Below are 19,271 nucleotides of genomic sequence, written 5' to 3' on the forward strand. Positions count from 1 at the left end.
AATGATACTTTGCATTTTCATTTGTGCAATTTTCAAAACTGGTGCTTGTTCTTCTAACTCCAGCACAACCCAACAAGTTAAAACTTTCTCTAAATCAATAGCTTTAAAACCTTCTCCAGTACTGGTAAAGATGTACAGTAACAAAATATGAGATATACTTCTTCAGCTTAAAAAAAAAGAGGGAGATGCACAACTCTGTTGCTAAAAAAAAAATAGATATAAAAATTTGGTCAGGATCTACAGTTCATACGAAGAGTCGAAGGACAAATGTAAGTCAGGTAGTACAGGAGCATGATCCAAGAGATGGTTGAAAAAGATCCAACTATAATTTCTATGTTCAACTCTAGAGCAAGGAATTAAAGAAATGCAAAGCTTCTTCAGTATCAAGTATGTTCAAAATAACCTGAAAATTATAAGTGCAGTCTTCCTGATAAACAGTTCCATTCACACTTCCTCGTAATTACCATCAGTTCACATTCAAAGAACACTTTAAAATATTAGGAACAATGATAGTTGTACTTGAAGTGAATGCCTCTTACCTTCATGACTGTAGCCACACAAATGGCAGACAAGTTGAGAGGGTCTATAGCTTCAAGTTTCATTCCTTCATGAAAGGCCATCTTGGAATTGCGGAAATATGGAGGAATAGAAGCCATCATAAATAACTCAGGAGGTGCATCATTTGGATCATAGGTCCCACGAATGCATTTCTCATGGTAGGACTGGCTTGCGACAATCTCATGTCCCACCTCACGTGACCATCCCACAGGGTGAATTATTGGAGCATCTTCATGGCACCAAAACCCTACAAAAACAACCATACAAAACAAAAAAAAAGTCTGCAAGGAAGTAAATAGTGTGAGAACAAGAGAACATGTGAACATACCTGTGAAGGGACCAATGGAGTAGTAGTAACAGGTAAAGAAGGGATGAAGCAGAGATGGAGTGAGTATTTAGAGACTTGAATATGTTAGGTGATATGGTAGTAGATGTAGAAAGTTTGAGCCATGGAAGTATGCTAAGAGACAGTTACTGGAAGCAGTTTGGTGAAAGGAGAAGAGTTGTGACTGCCTTGTGTATGATCAAGTGTGGCAAGTGGTAGAGTGGATGGGATAACAATATAATATCTAAAGGAAGGGGGTGGCAGTGCTGTTCATTAGTGTATTATGATTGTCAAGATATATACAGAGCCATTTTGTAAATGCATGGGGGGACAAAACTGAATGTTCAAATTACAGGTAAAAGTTTGTTCAATGTACCTGGTAGGATGTATGAAAAAGTGGTAATCAAGAGGGTGGTGGCATATGCTGAGCATCAAACTAAGGAGACACAATATGGCTTTAGGAGTGATGGTGAGTGTGTGGAACATTTGTTTCCCTTAAAGAATCAGCATGAGAAATACTTTGGTGAGGGATTTGTATGTGGCATCTATGGATCTCAAGAAATTGTATGATAATACTGACAGATACGTTTAAGGGGAAGGCATTATGAATAAATGATGTGGGAAGACAGCTACTGGAAGGTGCGTGAAAGTTGGAAGAAAGGGTGAGTGGCATAAGATGAACATGGCTCTGCAGCAGTGCGTGTGTGGTGTCATCAAAGCTGTTTATGTTTATGAATGGGATGGTAAGGGAGGTGAATTAGTCCTATGGTCTTGGATAGCAAGGCAGATCTGCAGTATGTTGGGGATGGGATAAAAGTCAGTTTTTGTTTGCTGATGCCTTGGCTCTGGTAGCATATTCAAGTGAAAAACTGCTGAAGCAGGTTTCTGAGTTTGGGGAAGTGTGAGAGTTGTGAATTAGTGTGAACAAAAGTAAGGTCATTTAAGTTTAAATTTGTACAGAGAAACACCTTGGTTGGTGTGTGAATTTGAATGAGAAGAATCTGGAGGAAAAAGAGCATCTTAGAATCCAGGAAGTTGTCAAAACAGTAGATGGAACCAAGGGTGCTGAAGCAAGCCATTGGGTGGTATGAAGGAGCTAAGGTCCTGAGTGCATTGAGAAGTATGTAGAAAGAAAGGTTACATTCTACAGGGACAAAGATAAGTATACTTGACGGTGTAGTAGTCCTGACAGTGTTGTATGGATGTGAGGAATGTTCTCTAAACAAAAAAGTAAAGGAGGTTCAATATGTAGGAAATATTTGAGGGCGAAATATGGTGTGAGGAGGGCTGACTGAATAAGAAATGTTAGGGTAAGAGAGAAGTGTGATAATAAGAAGAGTAAGTATGAGAAAGGTGAAGGTACACTGAAATAGTTTGAACACTTGGAAAGGATGAGTGAGGAGAAGCAGACAGGTACATATGTCCTAAGAGGAAGGAACAAGGAAAAGGAGGAACCAAATAGAAGGTGGAAAGATGGAGTGAAAAACACTTTGAGTGATCAGGGACGGAGCTTGCAGGAGGTTTTGAAGAAAGCATGGGATAGAGCTAATTAGAGATATGCTATATACAGAGGGCAAAATACTGTTAATGGGGTGACAGAGGTTCATGAACTGGTCAGGATAAACCACAATAATGTCTGTGGGATTATGCTGCGGATGGATGGCTCTGGTTTTGGCACATTATACCTGAGAGCTAAAGAAAGGATGTAAGCAAAGGGAGCCATTCTTCATCTGCTCCTGGCACTACCTCTCTATGCAAGAAATGGTGAACAAGTATAGGAAAAAAAAATCTTATTCGTAAATATTAAAGATAAAGTGGGAAAAGGAAAAACTAATATACAAAGGGAAAATAATAATAATAACCAAGACACCTGTACTTCCAAGACAAGGTCTACACTGGTAATACATAACTTATGCAGGATTTAAATTGTCCAAAAGCTCAACAAACTCTCAAAATTCCTGTATCATTCCGTGACAACCCACCATCCTAAAACAACTGAGCCCATATAGCCATGCACCTTATCATTCTAACTTCTAGTTCTCCTATTCTGACTCACAATATTGTATAAGCATTCCAATATTTTCCCTTTTACTCCTTTAGAAATATATTCCAAATCTTATTTGTTTACCCTTATCGTTTGTTAACTGGTGCATTCCCTACCAAAAACTACCGATATTCCCCACTTTCTGTTATTCCACCCAATGTAGTTTTGTTTTTAAGTAGCTGAAATACCAGAAAACTGATTAAACTTAAAACAATACCTGATCTTGTTTATGTAGTTGCATAAAACAAATCAATAATGTCTAACAACAAACCAATAAGATTTATCATTTATATCATATGTTTTCTATAAATAAAAGTCACAAATTAGTGTACCAAAAATTTCTTGATAGCTAATTGTTTTTCCAATCAAAATGGTCTAACCTGCACACACCATAGGCCAGGCATCATCAGGAAAAAATGGTCTCATCTTCACACATGCAACCTCTAAAAGTTATGTATAATTCACCAGAGCCCACTGTTTCCAGCTATGCTTCAATCTTGCAAGTTCATTTACCCTGGTTCAGCCCACTGACAGGACATCATCCCACTCTCCTTATATACAACACTGATCCAATTCAACCTGTTCAGTTTACACTTCTCACTCTTCTGAATGAATTCTGATGCCTACCAAATGTCATCTAAGTCAGTCCTTCTTTGCTCTTGCTTCCAGCATTCCCAAACATTTCAACACACCCTGGTGGGTAATCTCAAACAAACTGCATCTACCATCAAAGCTCTCTCTCTCTTGCCTTGCCATTCCTAACATAATCAATGCAACACACACTATATGTCATCATAATTAAGCCTTTTAACTCATCCATTCTCTTCCTTCCCTTTGCATTAAAGGCAAAACCCTTATCCACAAAACAATGTCAGGACAAGTTTAACTTCAGACATACCTATCTCTGCCTTTACAGCTACTGATCTTTCCTTCCACATGCTGCTTAATGCATCCAAAACCTCAGCACCTTCTTCCATCCTATAGCTCATTTCAACCTTCATGGTTTCATGTGCTGTCAAATCCACTCTCAGGTATATACAACACTGTACTTCCTCAAAGGACTACCAATTTAAATTTACAGTCAAAGCACCCTGTCTCAATGTCCTTGTGTGCCTCATTACCTTATTTCTCTTCATTACTTACTTTTCTTCCCATTAACAATTTGTGTATCAATCCATATTTCTGATGCCCATTCCTCCAGAGAACTACCATCAAGGGGTGGCCACAGCAAAAGTCTACACTTATCCCTGTCCTTACATGCCTCCCTCGCATACACCAATCCATACATTCTTCCAAGATTTCTCTCCCTCCAGTAGGTTTCCACTCTACTTGCTCATGTCACAGGCGGTCTTACCCTCACACCAACCCCGTTATTTGTAATAGCATACACTCTCCATGTAAACTTTCAGTCTTACATTCTTTCCATATGCCCAAACCACCTCAATATATTAAGTTTCACCCACTCTGCCACTCCACAATTCAATCCCTTTGCATTCCCTGCCATACCACATCTCTCATACATCCCTTCATTTCTTTCTTCATTCCATCTACTCATACTCTCCTTACCTTACTTTTCTTCACATTAACTCTTAATTTTCTCTTTCCACTCACCCTCCATAACTCTGTCCCAAGCTTCTTGAGTTCCTCATGAAGGTTTGCCACTTCATACATGTTATCTGCAAATAGCAACTGATTTACCACCCTAAGTCTGCAGCCATAGTATACCTCAGACCCTTTCCATCACTCCAAGACCCTTTTTACTTACCTCCTTTGTCCTCCTGTCCATCACCAGATTGTACAGCCATGGTGTCATCACACACCTTCATCAAGATACATTAACCCTCCTCTCTCCAAACTTTCATACATGCCTATCAATTCAGGTAAAAACTGATTACAGCATTTAGTAGCATTCCCTACAAGGCATCTCTATCAAGTGCATGACAGACCCGTGACATATGTTAGAAGTGCTGTGTGAGAGAGTAATGACTGAGAAGGTGGAAGCATGCAAAGATCATCTGACAGAAGGATCAATGTGGCTTCAAGTCACAAAGGTGTATGGGCCCAGTGTTGGCTTTGAAAAATCTGTGTGAAAAAATTCACATGAGTAACTTACCATTATCATCTGGTGGAGCTCCATGATATTTGAGATGTAATCTCTTTCCCACTACCTCTGTTACTGTGGCTACTCTCATCTGTGCAATGCGATTCTTGTCTACAACTTCCACATTTAAGCCAGGTCTGCAGAGCAAATGATCCTCATGAATTGGTTTATCACTGGTTTTCATTATTCTTAACAAAATTTATTTATCCAAGACTCAATGAGGAGGAAAATAATGGTAGACTTATTTTTATACAACAAAGATGAAAGAATATCAAGATCTTATTTTGAACATCTTACTTCCCTTCCCTTGCAGCTGTCAAGATATTCATGTTTACATTATCAAAAGGGGGTCCTATCTTCTGTCTGTAGGCGTACCGTGGTAGTTGCTAGATGCAAAAAACTAACCCCTATACACAGTTGCCAATAATTCGTAGATTTCCTAGTTGAAAAGAAACTGCTGACTGTTGTACTTTTGAGATTTTCTTCATACTTGATCAGCATTTCCCACATTAAAAAGATAGCACCAGGAACAGATGAAGAAAGGCCTCATCCACTCACATCCATTCTAGCTGTTATGTGTAATGCACTGAAATCACAGTTCCCTATCTACAATGAAGACCCACAGACCCTTGCATGGTCTACCCCAGATGCTTCACATACCCTGGTTCAGTTCACTGACAGCATGTCAACTCCATATAACACATCGTCTCAATTCACTCAATCCCATGTATGGTGTGGGAGGCAAGTTGTTAGAAGCAGTGAAAAGTTTTTATCGAGGATGTAAGGCATGTGTGTGTGTAGGAAGAGAGGAAAGTGATTGGTTCTCAGAGAATGTAGGTTTGCGGCAGGGGTGTGTGATGTCTCCATGGTTGTTTAATTTGTTTATGGATGGGGTTGTTAGGGAGGTGCATGCAAGAGTTTTGGAAAGAGGGGCAAGTATGAAGTCTGTTGTGGATGAGAGAGCTTGGGAAGTGAGTCAGTTGTTGTTCGCTGATGATACAGCGCTGGTGGCTGATTCATGTGAGAAACTGCACAAGCTGGTGACTGAGTTTGGTAAAGTGTGTGAAAGAAGAAAGTTAAGAGTAAATGTGAATAAGAGCAAGGTTATTAGGTACAGTAGGGTTGAGGGTCAAGTCAATTGGGAGGTAAGTTTGAATGGAGAAAAACTGGAGGAAGTAAAGTGTTTTAGATATCTGGGAGTGGATCTGGCAGCGGATGGAACCATGGAAGCGGAAGTGGATCATAGGGTGGGGGAGGGGGCGAAAATCCTGGGAGCCTTGAAGAATGTGTGGAAGTCGAGAACATTATCTTGGAAAGCAAAAATGGGTATGTTTGAAGGAATAGTGGTTCCAACAATGTTGTATGGTTGCGAGGCGTGGGCTATGGATAGAGTTGTGCGCAGGAGGGTGGATGTGCTGGAAATGAGATGTTTGAGGACAATGTGTGGTGTGAGGTGGTTTGATCGAGTAAGTAACATAAGGGTAAGAGAGATGTGTGGAAATGGGGGTGGGGGGGGGGGGGGTTGTGTGTTGTGTGTGTGTGTGTGGTGTGTGTGTGTGTGTTGTGTGTGTGTGTGTTGTGTGTGTGTGTGTGTGTGGGGGGGGGGTTGGATCGGTGTGGTGTGCCGGGGTTGACGTGCTGTCGGTGGATTGAATTGGGGCGTGTGGGGCGTCTTTCCTCACTCATTCTCTCCATGTGCCCAAACCATTTCAAAACACCCTCTTCTCCTCTCTCAACCACGCTCTTTTTATTTCCACACATCTCTCTTACCCTTTCATTACTTACTCGATCAAACCACCTCACACCACACATTGTCCTCAAACATCTCATTTCCAGCACATCCACCCTCCTCCGCACAACTCTATCCATTGCCCAACCCTTGCAACCATACAACATTGTTGGAACCACTATTCCTTCAAACATACCCATTTTTGCTTTCCAAGATAATGTTCTCGACTTCCACACATTCTTCAAGGCTCCCAGAATTTTTGCCCCCACCCCCACCCTATGATTCACTTCCGCTTCCATGGTCCCATCCGCTGCCAGATCCACTCCCAGATATCTAAAACACTTTACTTCCTCCAGTTTTTCTCCATTCAAACTTACCTCCCAACTGACTTGACCCTCAACCCTACTGTACCTATTAACCTTGCTCTTATTCACATTTACTCTCAGCTTTCTTCTTTCACACACCTTACCAAAATCAGTCACCAGCTTTTGCAGTCTCTCACCCGAATCAGCCACCACAGCTTTTGCAGTTTCTCACCCGAATCAGCCACCACAGCTTTTGCAGTCTCTCACCCGAATCAGCCACCACAGCTTTTGCAGTCTCTCACCCGAATCAGCCACCACAGCTTTTGCAGTCTCTCACCCGAATCAGCCACCACAGCTTTTGCAGTTTCTCACCCGAATCAGCCACCACAGCTTTTGCAGTTTCTCACCCGAATCAGCCACCACAGCTTTTGCAGTTTCTCACCCGAATCAGCCACCACAGCTTTTGCAGTCTCTCACCCGAATCAGCCACCACAGCTTTTGCAGTTTCTCACCCGAATCAGCCACCACAGCTTTTGCAGTTTCTCACCCGAATCAGCCACCACAGCTTTTGCAGTTTCTCACCCGAATCAGCCACCACAGCTTTTGCAGTTTCTCACCCGAATCAGCCACCACCAGCTTTTGCAGTCTCTCACCCGAATCAGCCACCACCAGCTTTTGCAGTTTCTCACCCGAATCAGCCACCAGTGAACAACAACTGACTCACTTCCCAAGCCCTCATCCACAACAGTTTGCATACTTGCCCCTCTCTCCAAAACTCTTGCATTCACCTCCCTAACAACCCCATCCATAAACAAATTAAACAACCATGGAGACATCACGCACCCCTGCCGCAAACTGACATTCACTGAGAACCAATCACTTTCCTCTCTTCCTGCTCGTACACATGCCTTACATCCTCGTTAAAAACTTTTCACTGTTTCTAGCAACTTGCCTCCCACGCCATATACTCTTAATACCTTCCAAAAGCATCTCTATCAATTCTATCATATGCCTTCTCCAGATCCATAAATGCTACATACAAATCCATTTGCTTTTCTAAGTATTTCTCACATACATTCTTCAAAGTAAACACCTGATCCACACATCCCCTACCAATTCTGAAACCACACTGCTCTTCCCCAATCTGATGCTCTGTACATGCCTTCACCCTCTCAATCAATACCCTCCCATATAATTTCCCAGGAATACTCAACAAACTTATTTACTTTTATATTTGTATATATTGGAAATGTGTGGTGTGGGAGGCGAGTTGTTGGGGGCAGTGGGGGGTTTTTGTCGAGGATGTGGGGCGTGTGTGCGTGTGTGTGGGGGGGGGGGGGGGGGGTGATTGGTTCTCGGTGGATGTGGGTTTGCGGCGGGGATGTGTGGTGTCTCCATGGTTGTTTGGTTTGTTTGTGGATGGGGTTGTTGGGGAGGTGAATGCGGGAGTTTTGGAGGGGGGGGGTATGGGGTCTGTTGGGGATGGGGGAGCTTGGGGGGTGAGTCGGTTGTTGTTCGCTGATGATGCAGCGCTGGTGGTTGGTTCGTGTGAGAGGCTGCAGGGGCTGGGGACTGAGTTTGGTGGGGTGTGTGAAGGAGGAGAGTTGGGAGCAGGTGTGAGTGGGAGCAAGGTTGTTGGGTGCAGTGGGGTTGAGGGTCGGGTCGGTTGGGAGGTGGGTTTGAGTGGAGAGGGGCTGGAGGGGGTGAAGTGTTTTAGATGTCTGGGAGTGGATCTAGCGGCGGGTGGAGCCGTGGAGGCGGGGGTGGATCGTGGGGTGGGGGAGGGGGCGAAGATCCTGGGGGCCTTGGGGGGGTGTGTGGAGGTCGAGAACATTATCTCGGGGGGCGGAGGTGGGTGTGTTTGAAGGAATAGTGGTTCCAGCAATGTTGTGTGGTTGCGGGGCGTGGGCTGTGGATGGGGTTGTGCGCGGGGGGATGGATGTGCTGGAGGTGAGATGTTTGAGGACGGTGTGTGGTGTGGGGTGGTTTGATCGAGTGGGTGGCGTGGGGGTGGGGGAGATGTGTGGAAATGGGGGGAGCGTGGTTGAGACAGCAGAGGGGGGTGTTTTGAGGTGGTCTGGGCGCATGGAGAGAGTGAGTGAGGAGGGATTGACCAGGAGGATGTGTGTGTCGGAAATGGGGGTGGGGGGGGGACCAGGTTGGGGGTGGAAGGATGGGGTGGGGGGATTTTGTGTGGTCGGGGCTTGGGCGTGCGGGCGGGGCGGGTGGGTGTGTGTGTGTGTGTGTGTGTGTGTGTGTGTGTGTGTGTGTGTGTGTGTGTGTGTGGGGGGGGGGGGGGGGGGGGTTGTGTGTTGTGTGTGTGTGTGTGTGTGGGGGGGGGTTGGATCGGTGTGGTGTGCCGGGGTTGACGTGCTGTCGGTGGATTGAATTGGGGCGTGTGGGGCGTCTTTCCTCACTCATTCTCTCCATGTGCCCAAACCATTTCAAAACACCCTCTTCTCCTCTCTCAACCACGCTCTCTTTATTTCCACACATCTCTCTTACCCTTACGTTACTTACTCGATCAAACCACCTCACACCACACATTGTCCTCAAACATCTCATTTCCAGAACATCCACCCTCCTCCGCACAACTCTATCCATAGCCCACGCCTCGCAACCACACAACATTGTTGGAACCACTATTCCTTCAAACATACCCATTTTTGCTTTCCAAGATAATGTTCTCGACTTCCACACATTCTTCAACGTTCCCAGGATTTTCGCCCCCTCCCCCACCCTATGATTCACTTCCGCTTCCATGGTTCCATCCGCTGCCAGATCCACTCCCAGATATCTAAAACACTTTACTTCCTCCAGTTTTTCTCCATTCAAACTTACCTCCCAATTGGCTTGACCCTCAACCCTACTGTACCTAATAACCTTGCTCTTATTCACATTTACTCTTAACTTTCTTCTTTCACACACTTTACCAAACTCAGTCACCAGCTTGTGCAGTTTCTCACATGAATCAGCCACCAGCGCTGTATCATCAGCGAACAACAACTGACTTACTTCCCAAGCTCTCTCATCCACAACAGACTTCATTCTTGCCCCTCTTTCCAAAACTCTTGCATTCACCTCCCTAACAACCCCATCCATAAACAAATTAAACAACCATGGAGACATCACACACCCCTGCCGCAAACCTACATTCACTGAGAACCAATCACTTTCCTCTCTTCCTACACGTACACATCCCTTACATCCTCGATAAAAACTTTTCACTGCTTCTAACAACTTGCCACCCACACCATGAATCATACATACATTAAATAACCTTACCAACCAGTCAACAATACAGTCACCCCCTTTTTTAATAAATTCCACTGCAATACCATCCAAACCTGCTGCCTTGCCGGCTTTCATCTTCCGCAAAGCTTTCACTACCTCTTCCCTGTTACCAAATCATTTTCCGTAACCCTCTCACTTTGCACACCACCTCGACCAAAGCACCCTATATCTGCCACTCTATCATCAAACACATTCAACAAACCTTCAAAATACTCCCTCCATCTTCTCACATCACCACTACTTGTTATCACCTCCCCATTAGCCCCCTTCACTGAAGTTCCCATTTGCTCCCTTGTCTTATGCACTTTATTTACCTCCTTCCAGAACATCTTTTTATTCTCCCTAAAATTTAATGATACTCTCTCACCCCAACTCTCATTTGCCCTCTTTTTCACCTCTTGCACCTTTCTCTTGACCTCCTGTTTCTTTCTTTTATACATCTCCCACTCATTTGCATTTTTTCCCTGCAAAAATCGTCCAAATGCCTCTCTCTTCTCTTTCACTAATAACCTTACTTCTTCATCCCACCACTCACTACCCTTTCTAATCAACCCACCTCCCACGCTTCTCATGCCACAAGCATCTTTTGTGCAAGCCATCACTGATTCCCTAAATACATCCCATTCCTCCCCCAGTCCCCTTACCTCCTTTGTTCTCACCTTTTTCCATTCTGTACTCAGTCTCTCCTGGTACTTCCTCACACAAGTCTCCTTCCCAAGCTCACTTACTCTCACCACCCTCTTCACCCCAACATTCTCTCCTCTTTTCTGAAAACCCATACAAATCTTCACCTTCTCCTCCACAAGATAATGATCAGATACCCCTCCAGTTGCACCTCTCAGCACATTAACATCCAAAAGTCTCTCTTTCGGGCGCCTGTCAATTAACACGTAATCCAATAACGCTCTCTGGCCATCTCTCCTACTTACATACGTATATTTATATATATCTCGCTTTTTAAACCAGGTATTCCCAATCACCAGTCCTTTTCTAGCACATAAATCTACAAGCTCTTCACCATTTCCATTTACAACACTGAACACCCCATGTATACCTATGTAATTTGAACACTCACCTTTATCCCCTTTGCCTTTGTACAATGGCACTAAGCAAGCATTCTGCCAATCCTCAGGCACTTCACCATGAGCCATGCATACAATGAATATCCTCACCAACCAGTCAACAACACAGTCACCCCCTTTTTTAATAAATTCCACAGCAATACCATCCAAACAGGTAGTATGTTTGAGAAATGAAATGTGGATGAACGTTCTGACTCCGAGTGAAACAAACCTCAAGGGTAAAGGGGAAGAATGGTTTGGAATGTCCTGGGAGTAGTCAGGGGTTGGTGAGAGGACAAGAGCTAAGGAAGGAGTAGAACTACCCCTGAAACAAGAGTTAGGGGAGTCTGTGATAGAGTGTAAGGAAAAAAATCCTTGACTGATGTGGGTAAAACTGAAAGTGGATGGTGAGAGATGGGTGATTACCAATGCTTAAACACCTGGCCATGACAAAAAAGATCATGAGAGGCAAGTGTTGTTGAAGCAGATGAGTAAGTGTGTCAGCAATTTTGATGTAAGAGATTGAGTTTTAGTAATGGATGATTTAAATGTGAAGGTAAGTAATGTGGCAGCTGAGGGTATAACTGGGGCACATGGGGTATTCAATGTTCTGAATGCAAATGGTAAACAACCTGTACAGTTGATGATGTGGGTAAAACTGAAAGTGGATGGTGAGAGATGGGTGATTACCAATGCTTAAACACCTGGCCATGACAAAAAAGATCATGAGAGGCAAGTGTTGTTGAAGCAGATGAGTAAGTGAGTCAGCAATTTTGATGTAAGAGATTGGGTTTTAGTAATGGATGATTTAAATGTGAAGGTAAGTAATGTGGCAGCTGAGGGTATAACTGGGGCACATGGGGTATTCAATGTTATGAATGCAAATGGTAAACAACCTGTACAGTTGTATGCTAAAAAGAAGTGGAAGATAAGTTCAGTGAGCATCATTGGATGACATACTGATTGATAGGCATGAAAAGGGGAGACTTTCTGATGTAAATGTGCTGAAAGGGACTGCTGGTGGGACGTTGGATCACTATCTTGTGGAGGTAAGGATGAAGACATAGCTTTTGAAGCAGAAGAAACAAGAAGATTTATAGTTTTTTAAACAGATGAAACAAGAAGATTTATAATTTTTGAAACAGAAGAAACAATGTCTGTGAAAAGAGTGGCGAGAGTAAGAGAGCTTGGAAAAGTGACTTGTGTGAAGAAATACCAGGAGAGATTGAGTGCAGAGTGGTAAAAAGTCAGAGTAAATGAAGCAAAGGGAGTGGAACAGGAATAGGAGGTATTCAGGGAAGCAGTGCTAGCATGTGCAAGAGATATATGCAGCAAGTGAAAGGAGGGAGGTGGGTAGATTAGAAAGCGTAGTGAGTGGAGGGATGAGAAAGTAAAGTTGCTAGTGAAAGAGAAAAGAGAGGCATTTGTATGGTACTTAAAGGAAAAGGGTGTAAATGATTGGGGGATGTAAAAGAAAAAATGGCAGGAGGTCAAGAAGAAGGGTAGAGGATTGAAAAAGAGGGCAAATGAGACGGGGTGAGCAAGTATCAGTAAACTTCAGGGAAAACAAGATATCTTGGAAGTGGGTAAATGATGTGCGTAAGACAGGAATGGATGAAGGCAAGCATGAATATGTACATGTGTATATATGTAATGTCTGCATATGTGTATGTATGTTTCTGTTGATATGTATATATATGTGCATATGTGGGCACTTTTGTGACTACATGTATATATGAGTGGATGGGCCAATCTTCGTCTCTTTCCTGGCACTACCTTGCTGACACGGGAAACAGCGATTATGTTTTTTTTTTCCGCTGTCTCCCGCATTTGCGAGGTAGCGCAAGGAAACAGACGAAAGAAATGGCCCAACCCACCCCCATACACATGTATATACATACGTCCACACACGCAAATATACATACCTACACAGCTTTCCATGGTTTAACCCAGACGCTTCAAATGCCCTGATTCAATCCACTGACAGCACATCGACCCCGGTATACCACATTGATCCAATTCACTCTATTCCTTGCCCTCCTTTCACCCTCCTGCATGTTCAGGCCCCGATCACACAAAATCTTTTTCACTTCATCTTTCCACCTCCAATTTGGTCTCCCACTTCTCCTCGTTCCCTCCACCTCCGACACATATATCCTCTTGGTCAATCTTTCCTCACTCATTCTCTCCATGTGCCCAAACCATTTCAAAACACCCTCTTCTCCTCTCTCAACCACGCTCTTTTTATTTCCACACATCTCTCTTACCCTTACGTTACTTACTCGATCAAACCACCTCACACCACACATTGTCCTCAAACATCTCATTTCCAGCACATCCATCCTCCTGTGCACAACTCTATCCATTGCCCAACCCTTGCAACCATACAACATTGTTGGAACCACTAATCCTTCAAACATACCCATTTTTGCTTTCCGAGATAATGTTCTCGACTTCCACACATTCTTCAAGGCTCCCAGAATTTTTGCCCCCACCCCCACCCTATGATCCACTTCCGCTTCCATGGTCCCATCCGCTGCCAGATCCACTCCCAGATATCTAAAACACGATTATGTATACATAAAAAAAAGAAGACGAGAACAAATGAGGACATTGGTGAAGGGGCAAAAGTGAAAGTGATAAAAGGTTGTGATGAAGTGTGGATTTTGAAGGACTGTTAAATGTGTTTGATGATAGTCACAGTGTAGGGAACTTTGGCTAGTTCAGTGTGGGGGTGGGGGTTAAGAGAGTCATAGGCAGTGGTTTGGTGAAGGTGAAGCCTTGTGTACAATGAAATGTGGCAAGAGGGTGGGAGAGAGGAGCTGGAACTCCCCCTCTTGTATCAAATTTTCTTAAAGAAGAAACAGAAGAAGGAGCCAGTCATGGAGTCCTCTTCCTCCTTGAAAATTAAGGCTGGGGTGTCTATATGTGTATGGATGTAACGAAGATGACAAAAGGGGAGAGATATGTAGTACATTTGAGAAAAGAAATCTGGATGTTCTGGCTCTAAGTGAATCAAATTTCAGGGGTAAAGGGGAAGAATGTTTAAGAAATGTTTCAAGTGTGAAGTCAGTGGTTGGTGAGAGGACAAGAGCCAAGGAAGAAGTAGAAATACACCTGAAGTAGAGTTGTGGGACTGAGTCATAGCATGTAAGGATGCAAATTTTAGAATGCTGTGGGTAAAACTGAAAGTGGACAGCTAATGATGGGTAATTATTAGTGCTTATGAACCTGACTATGAGAAGAACAATGCAAGGGACTGGGTATTAGTGATACGTGATTTACATGCATGGTAAGTGATGTGACAGTTGACGGTAAAATTGTGGTGCATGAGGTATTCAGAGTTACGAATGCACATGTAGAGTTGTGTGCAGAAAATGATTGGTGACTTGGAATATCTGGTTTAAAAAGAGGAATATAAACAGGTATATGTACATGAATAGGAGATACTGTCAGATGCCATTATTGGATTACATATCAATTGACAGGCATGTAAAAGAGAGACTTCTGGATGTAAATATGCTGAGAGAGGTAGCTGGTGGGATGTCTGATCACTATCTTGAGGAAGCAAGGGTGAAGATTTGCAGAGGCTTTCGAAAAAGAGGAAATAATGTCAGGAGAGAGTGGTGAGAGTAACTTAACTTGGAAAAGAGACTTGTGTGAAGATATACCAAGAGAGATTGAAGGTATAATGGCAAGAGGTGAGAGTAAATGAAGCAAGGGGAGTGGGTGAGTAATGGGAGGTATGTAGGAAATCAGTGATGGCATATGCATGAGATGCATGAGGTATGAGAAAGGTAGGAGGTGGGAAGATTAGAAAGGGTAGTGAGTGGAGGGATGAAGAAGTTGCTAGTGAAGGAGAAAAGAGAGGTGTCTGGGTGGTACTTACAGAAAAGAAGTGCAAATGATTGGGAGATGCATAAGAGAAAGTGGGAAGAGGTCAAGAGGAAGGTGTAGCCATTGAAAAGGAGGGCAAATAAGAGTTGGGGTGAATGAGTTTAAGTAAACTTTAGGAGAATAAGGAAATGTTAAGGCAGGTGAAGGGGAAAAAAAGGGAAGTGATACAGGAAAGATGAAGTGAGGACATAGACTGAGTAATTTGAAGGATTGATGAATGTATCTAATGACAGAGTGGCAGATGGAGGGTGTTTTGGTCAGGGTGGTATCAAGGTGAGAGATTCATGGAGTGTAGTATGGTGAAGAGAGAAGTGGTGAAAGCCTTGTGGAAGATGAAATGCAGAAAGGCAACTGGATTGGATGGTATTGCTACTGAATTCATTAGGAAAGGGGTGAATGTAATGTTAATTGGTTGGTAAGGACTTTCAATGTATGGAAAGATCATGATGAGGTGTTTGAGGATTGGCAGAATGCATGTATAGTCTCACGGTATAAAGCCATGGGGATACAGGTAAGTGTTCACACTACAGAGGTATTAGTTTGTTGAGTATATCTAGTGAGTAGTATGGGAGGGCACTAGCTGAGAAAGTGAAGGCAACTACAGACCATTAGATTGGAGAGAAGCAGTTTGGTTTCAGAAGTGGTAGAGGATGTGTGGATCAGGTGTTAGCTTAAAAGAACATGTGTGAGAAATAATTAGAATATCAGATGGATATGTAAGTGGCATCTATGGATCTGGAGAAGGTATATAACAGGCTGACAAAGGTGCTTTGTGGAAGGTCATAAGAATATATACAGGACACAAGTCCTGGTTCAGTCAATTCCTCAATTCACTCAATTCCTTACACGCCTCTCACCCTCCCGCATGTTCAGGCCCTGATCACTCAAAATCTTTTCCACTTCATCCTTCCACCGCCAATTTGGTCTCCCACTTCTCCTTATTCCCTCAAATTCTGACACGTATATCCTCTTTCTCAACCTTTCCTCAATCATTCTCTCCATATGTCCAAACCATTTCAACACACCCTCTTCTGCTCTCTCACCCACACTCTTTTTATTTCCACACATCTCTCTTACCCTTTCATTACCTACTCAATCACACCACCTCACATCACATATCATCCTGAAACATTTCATTTCCATCACATCCACCCTCCTCCATACAACCCTATCTATACCCCATACCTTGTAGCCATATAACACTGTTAGAACTACTATTCCTTCAAACATACTGATTTTTGCTCTCTAAGATAACATTCTTTCTTTCTAATCATTCTTCATCGCTCTCAGAACCTTCGTCCCCTCCCCCACCCTATGACTCACTTCCACTTCCATTCCATTCCATTCCATTTGTTGCCAAGTCTACTCCCAGATATCTAAAACACTAATTTTTCTCCATTCAAATTTACATCCCAACTAACTTGTCTCTCAACCCTGCTAAACCTAATAACCTTGCTCTTATTCACATTTCCCTGGGGATAGGGGAGAAAGAACACTTCCCACGTATTCCCTGCGTGTCGTAGAAGGCGACTAAAAAGGAAGGGAGCGGGGGGGCTGGAAATCCTCCCCTCTCGTTTTTTTTTGTTTTTTTTTTTAATTTTCCAAAAGAAGGGACAGAGAAGGGGGCCAGGTGAGGATATTCCCTCAGAGGTCCAGTCCTCTGTTCTTAACGCAACCTCGCTAATGCGGGAGATGGCGAATAGTGTGAAAAAAAAAATTATTCACATTTATGCTCAACTTTCTCCTTTCACACACTTTTCCAAACTCACTCACTAACTTCTGCAGTTTCACACTCGAATCAGCCACCAGTGCTGTATCATCAGTGAACAACAATTGATTAGCTTCCCAAGGTCTTCTCATCCCCAACAGACTGCATACTTGCCCCTCTCTCCAAAACTCTTGCATTCACCTCCCTAACCACTCAATCAATAATCAAATTACACACCCATGGGGACATCACACACCCATGCCAGAGACCAACCTTCACTGGGAACCAATCACTCCCCTCTCTTCCTACTTGTGCACATGCCTTACACCCTAAATATAAACTTCTCACTGCTTCAAGTACCTTACCTCCCACACCATAAATTCTTAAGGCCTTCCACAAAGTATCTCTATCAACCCTATCATATGCCTTCTCCAAATCCATAAAGCTACATACAAATCCATCTGTTTTTCTAAGTATTTCTCACATACATTCTTCAAAGTAAATATTTAATCCACATATCCTTTACCACTTCTAAAATCACACTGCTCTTCCCAATCTGATGCTCTGCACAAGCTTTCACCCTCTCAATCAATACCCTCCCATACAATTTTCCACGAATCTTAACAAACTTATGCCTCTAGTTTGAACACTCATCTTTATCCTCTTTGCTTTTCTACAATGGCACTATACATGCATTCCACTAATCCTCAGGCATTTCACCATGATACATACATACCTGAATGTCCTCACCAACCAATCAACAACATAGTCACCCCCTTTCTTAATAAGTTCAACTGCAAAACCATCCAAACCCATTGCCTTGCTGGCTTTCATCTTCCACTAGGTTTTCAGCACCTCTTCTCTCTTCACCAAACTACTCTCCCTGACTCTCTCACTTCACACCAACACACCCTATATTTGCCACTTCAAAACACTTACTCCATTTCTTCCTCACTTTGTTACTACCTGTTATAACTTCCCCCTTTACCGATGTTCCCATTTGTTCTCGTCTAACACCCGTTATTTACTGCCTTCTAAAACATCATAGTATTCTCTCACCCTAACTCTCATTTGCCCTCTTTTTTAACCCTCACACCTTTCTCTTGACCTCCTGCTACTTTCTCTTATATATCTCCCAGTCATTTGCACTCCTTCATTGCAAATATCATCCAAACATCTTTCTTTTCTCTTTCACTAACAACTTTACTTCTTCATCCCACCACTCATTAACCTTTCTAATCTGCCCACATCATACAACATGCATCTCTTGCACATGCCATCACTGCTTCCCTAATTACCTCCCATTCCTTACCCACTTCCCTCATGTCATCTGCTCCCAACTTTTTCCATTCTATACTCAATCTCTCCACGCACTTCCTTACACAAGTCTCCTTTCCAAGCTCACTTACTCTACCACTCTCTTCTCCCCGACATTCTCTCTTCTTTTTTGAAAACCTCTACACCTTATGATGTGCGTAAGCATATGCAATTGAAGATAAATGCAAGTAAAAGTAGTTATGGTGTCTTAACAGAAATAGTGTTAAAGATTTTGCAAAACCATATCAACTGAAAGAAGACAGTGTACTTATCTGCGTTTTGGATACAGAGGAAGAAAAACTGCAAGAGGTATGATAATTTAAGTATTTAGGAGATGTCATGGGTACGTTTGGTGATATGAAAGGAGAGATAAGGGAGAAAGCAGTACATAGTATAAGTCACTGGGTTCTAAAACAGAATAATGAAGGGTAGAGGCATAAGCATGTAAGTCAGAAGAGGATTAAAGGACAGCATAGTCCTCCCAACCCTGATGTATGCAGCTGAAACATGGACATGGAAGAAGTCAAAGAAGGCAAGAATTCAAGCTGCGGAAATGAACTATTTGAAAGGAGCATGTGGCATGACTAGATGAAATGAAGAAATGAAGGGATGCATAAGAGATGTGGTATGGTAAGGAATGCAGAGAGAATGAACTGTGGAGGGGCAAGTAGAGAGGTGAAACATAACACTGAGCTGGTTTGGACATGTGGAAAGAGTGCAAGATTGGGGGGTTTACTAGGAGAGTGTACGATAGTTCAATTAGAGGGGTAGGTGTGTGAGGAAGACCACCTGTGACATGGGGAAATAGTGTGGAAGAATGCTAAAGAGAGAGAGAACTGGAGGAAGAATGCATGGGATAGTGCATGTGACAAGGGCATGTAAGGACAAGGATAAGTGGAAATTCTTTTGCCATGGCCACCCCCTTGATGAGA

At 43.1% G+C, this 19,271-nt stretch overlaps 1 protein-coding gene across 1 annotated transcript in view; it reads right to left on the minus strand.

Moving 5' to 3' along the window:
- The window catches only part of LOC139749667 (uncharacterized), a 99,030-nt gene that overhangs the window by 48,624 nt on the left and 31,135 nt on the right, over positions 1–19,271 (minus strand). The window contains exons 8-10 of the mRNA XM_071663831.1: positions 5,326–5,341; positions 5,041–5,201; positions 540–805 (exon numbers count right to left, since the gene is read on the minus strand). Coding sequence (XP_071519932.1) covers positions 540–805; positions 5,041–5,201; positions 5,326–5,341 — 443 coding nt within the window. The remainder of the gene's footprint in view (positions 1–539; positions 806–5,040; positions 5,202–5,325; positions 5,342–19,271) is intronic.

Source organism: Panulirus ornatus, chromosome 8, assembly GCF_036320965.1.
Source record: "Panulirus ornatus isolate Po-2019 chromosome 8, ASM3632096v1, whole genome shotgun sequence".
NCBI classification, from domain to species: domain Eukaryota; kingdom Metazoa; phylum Arthropoda; class Malacostraca; order Decapoda; family Palinuridae; genus Panulirus; species Panulirus ornatus.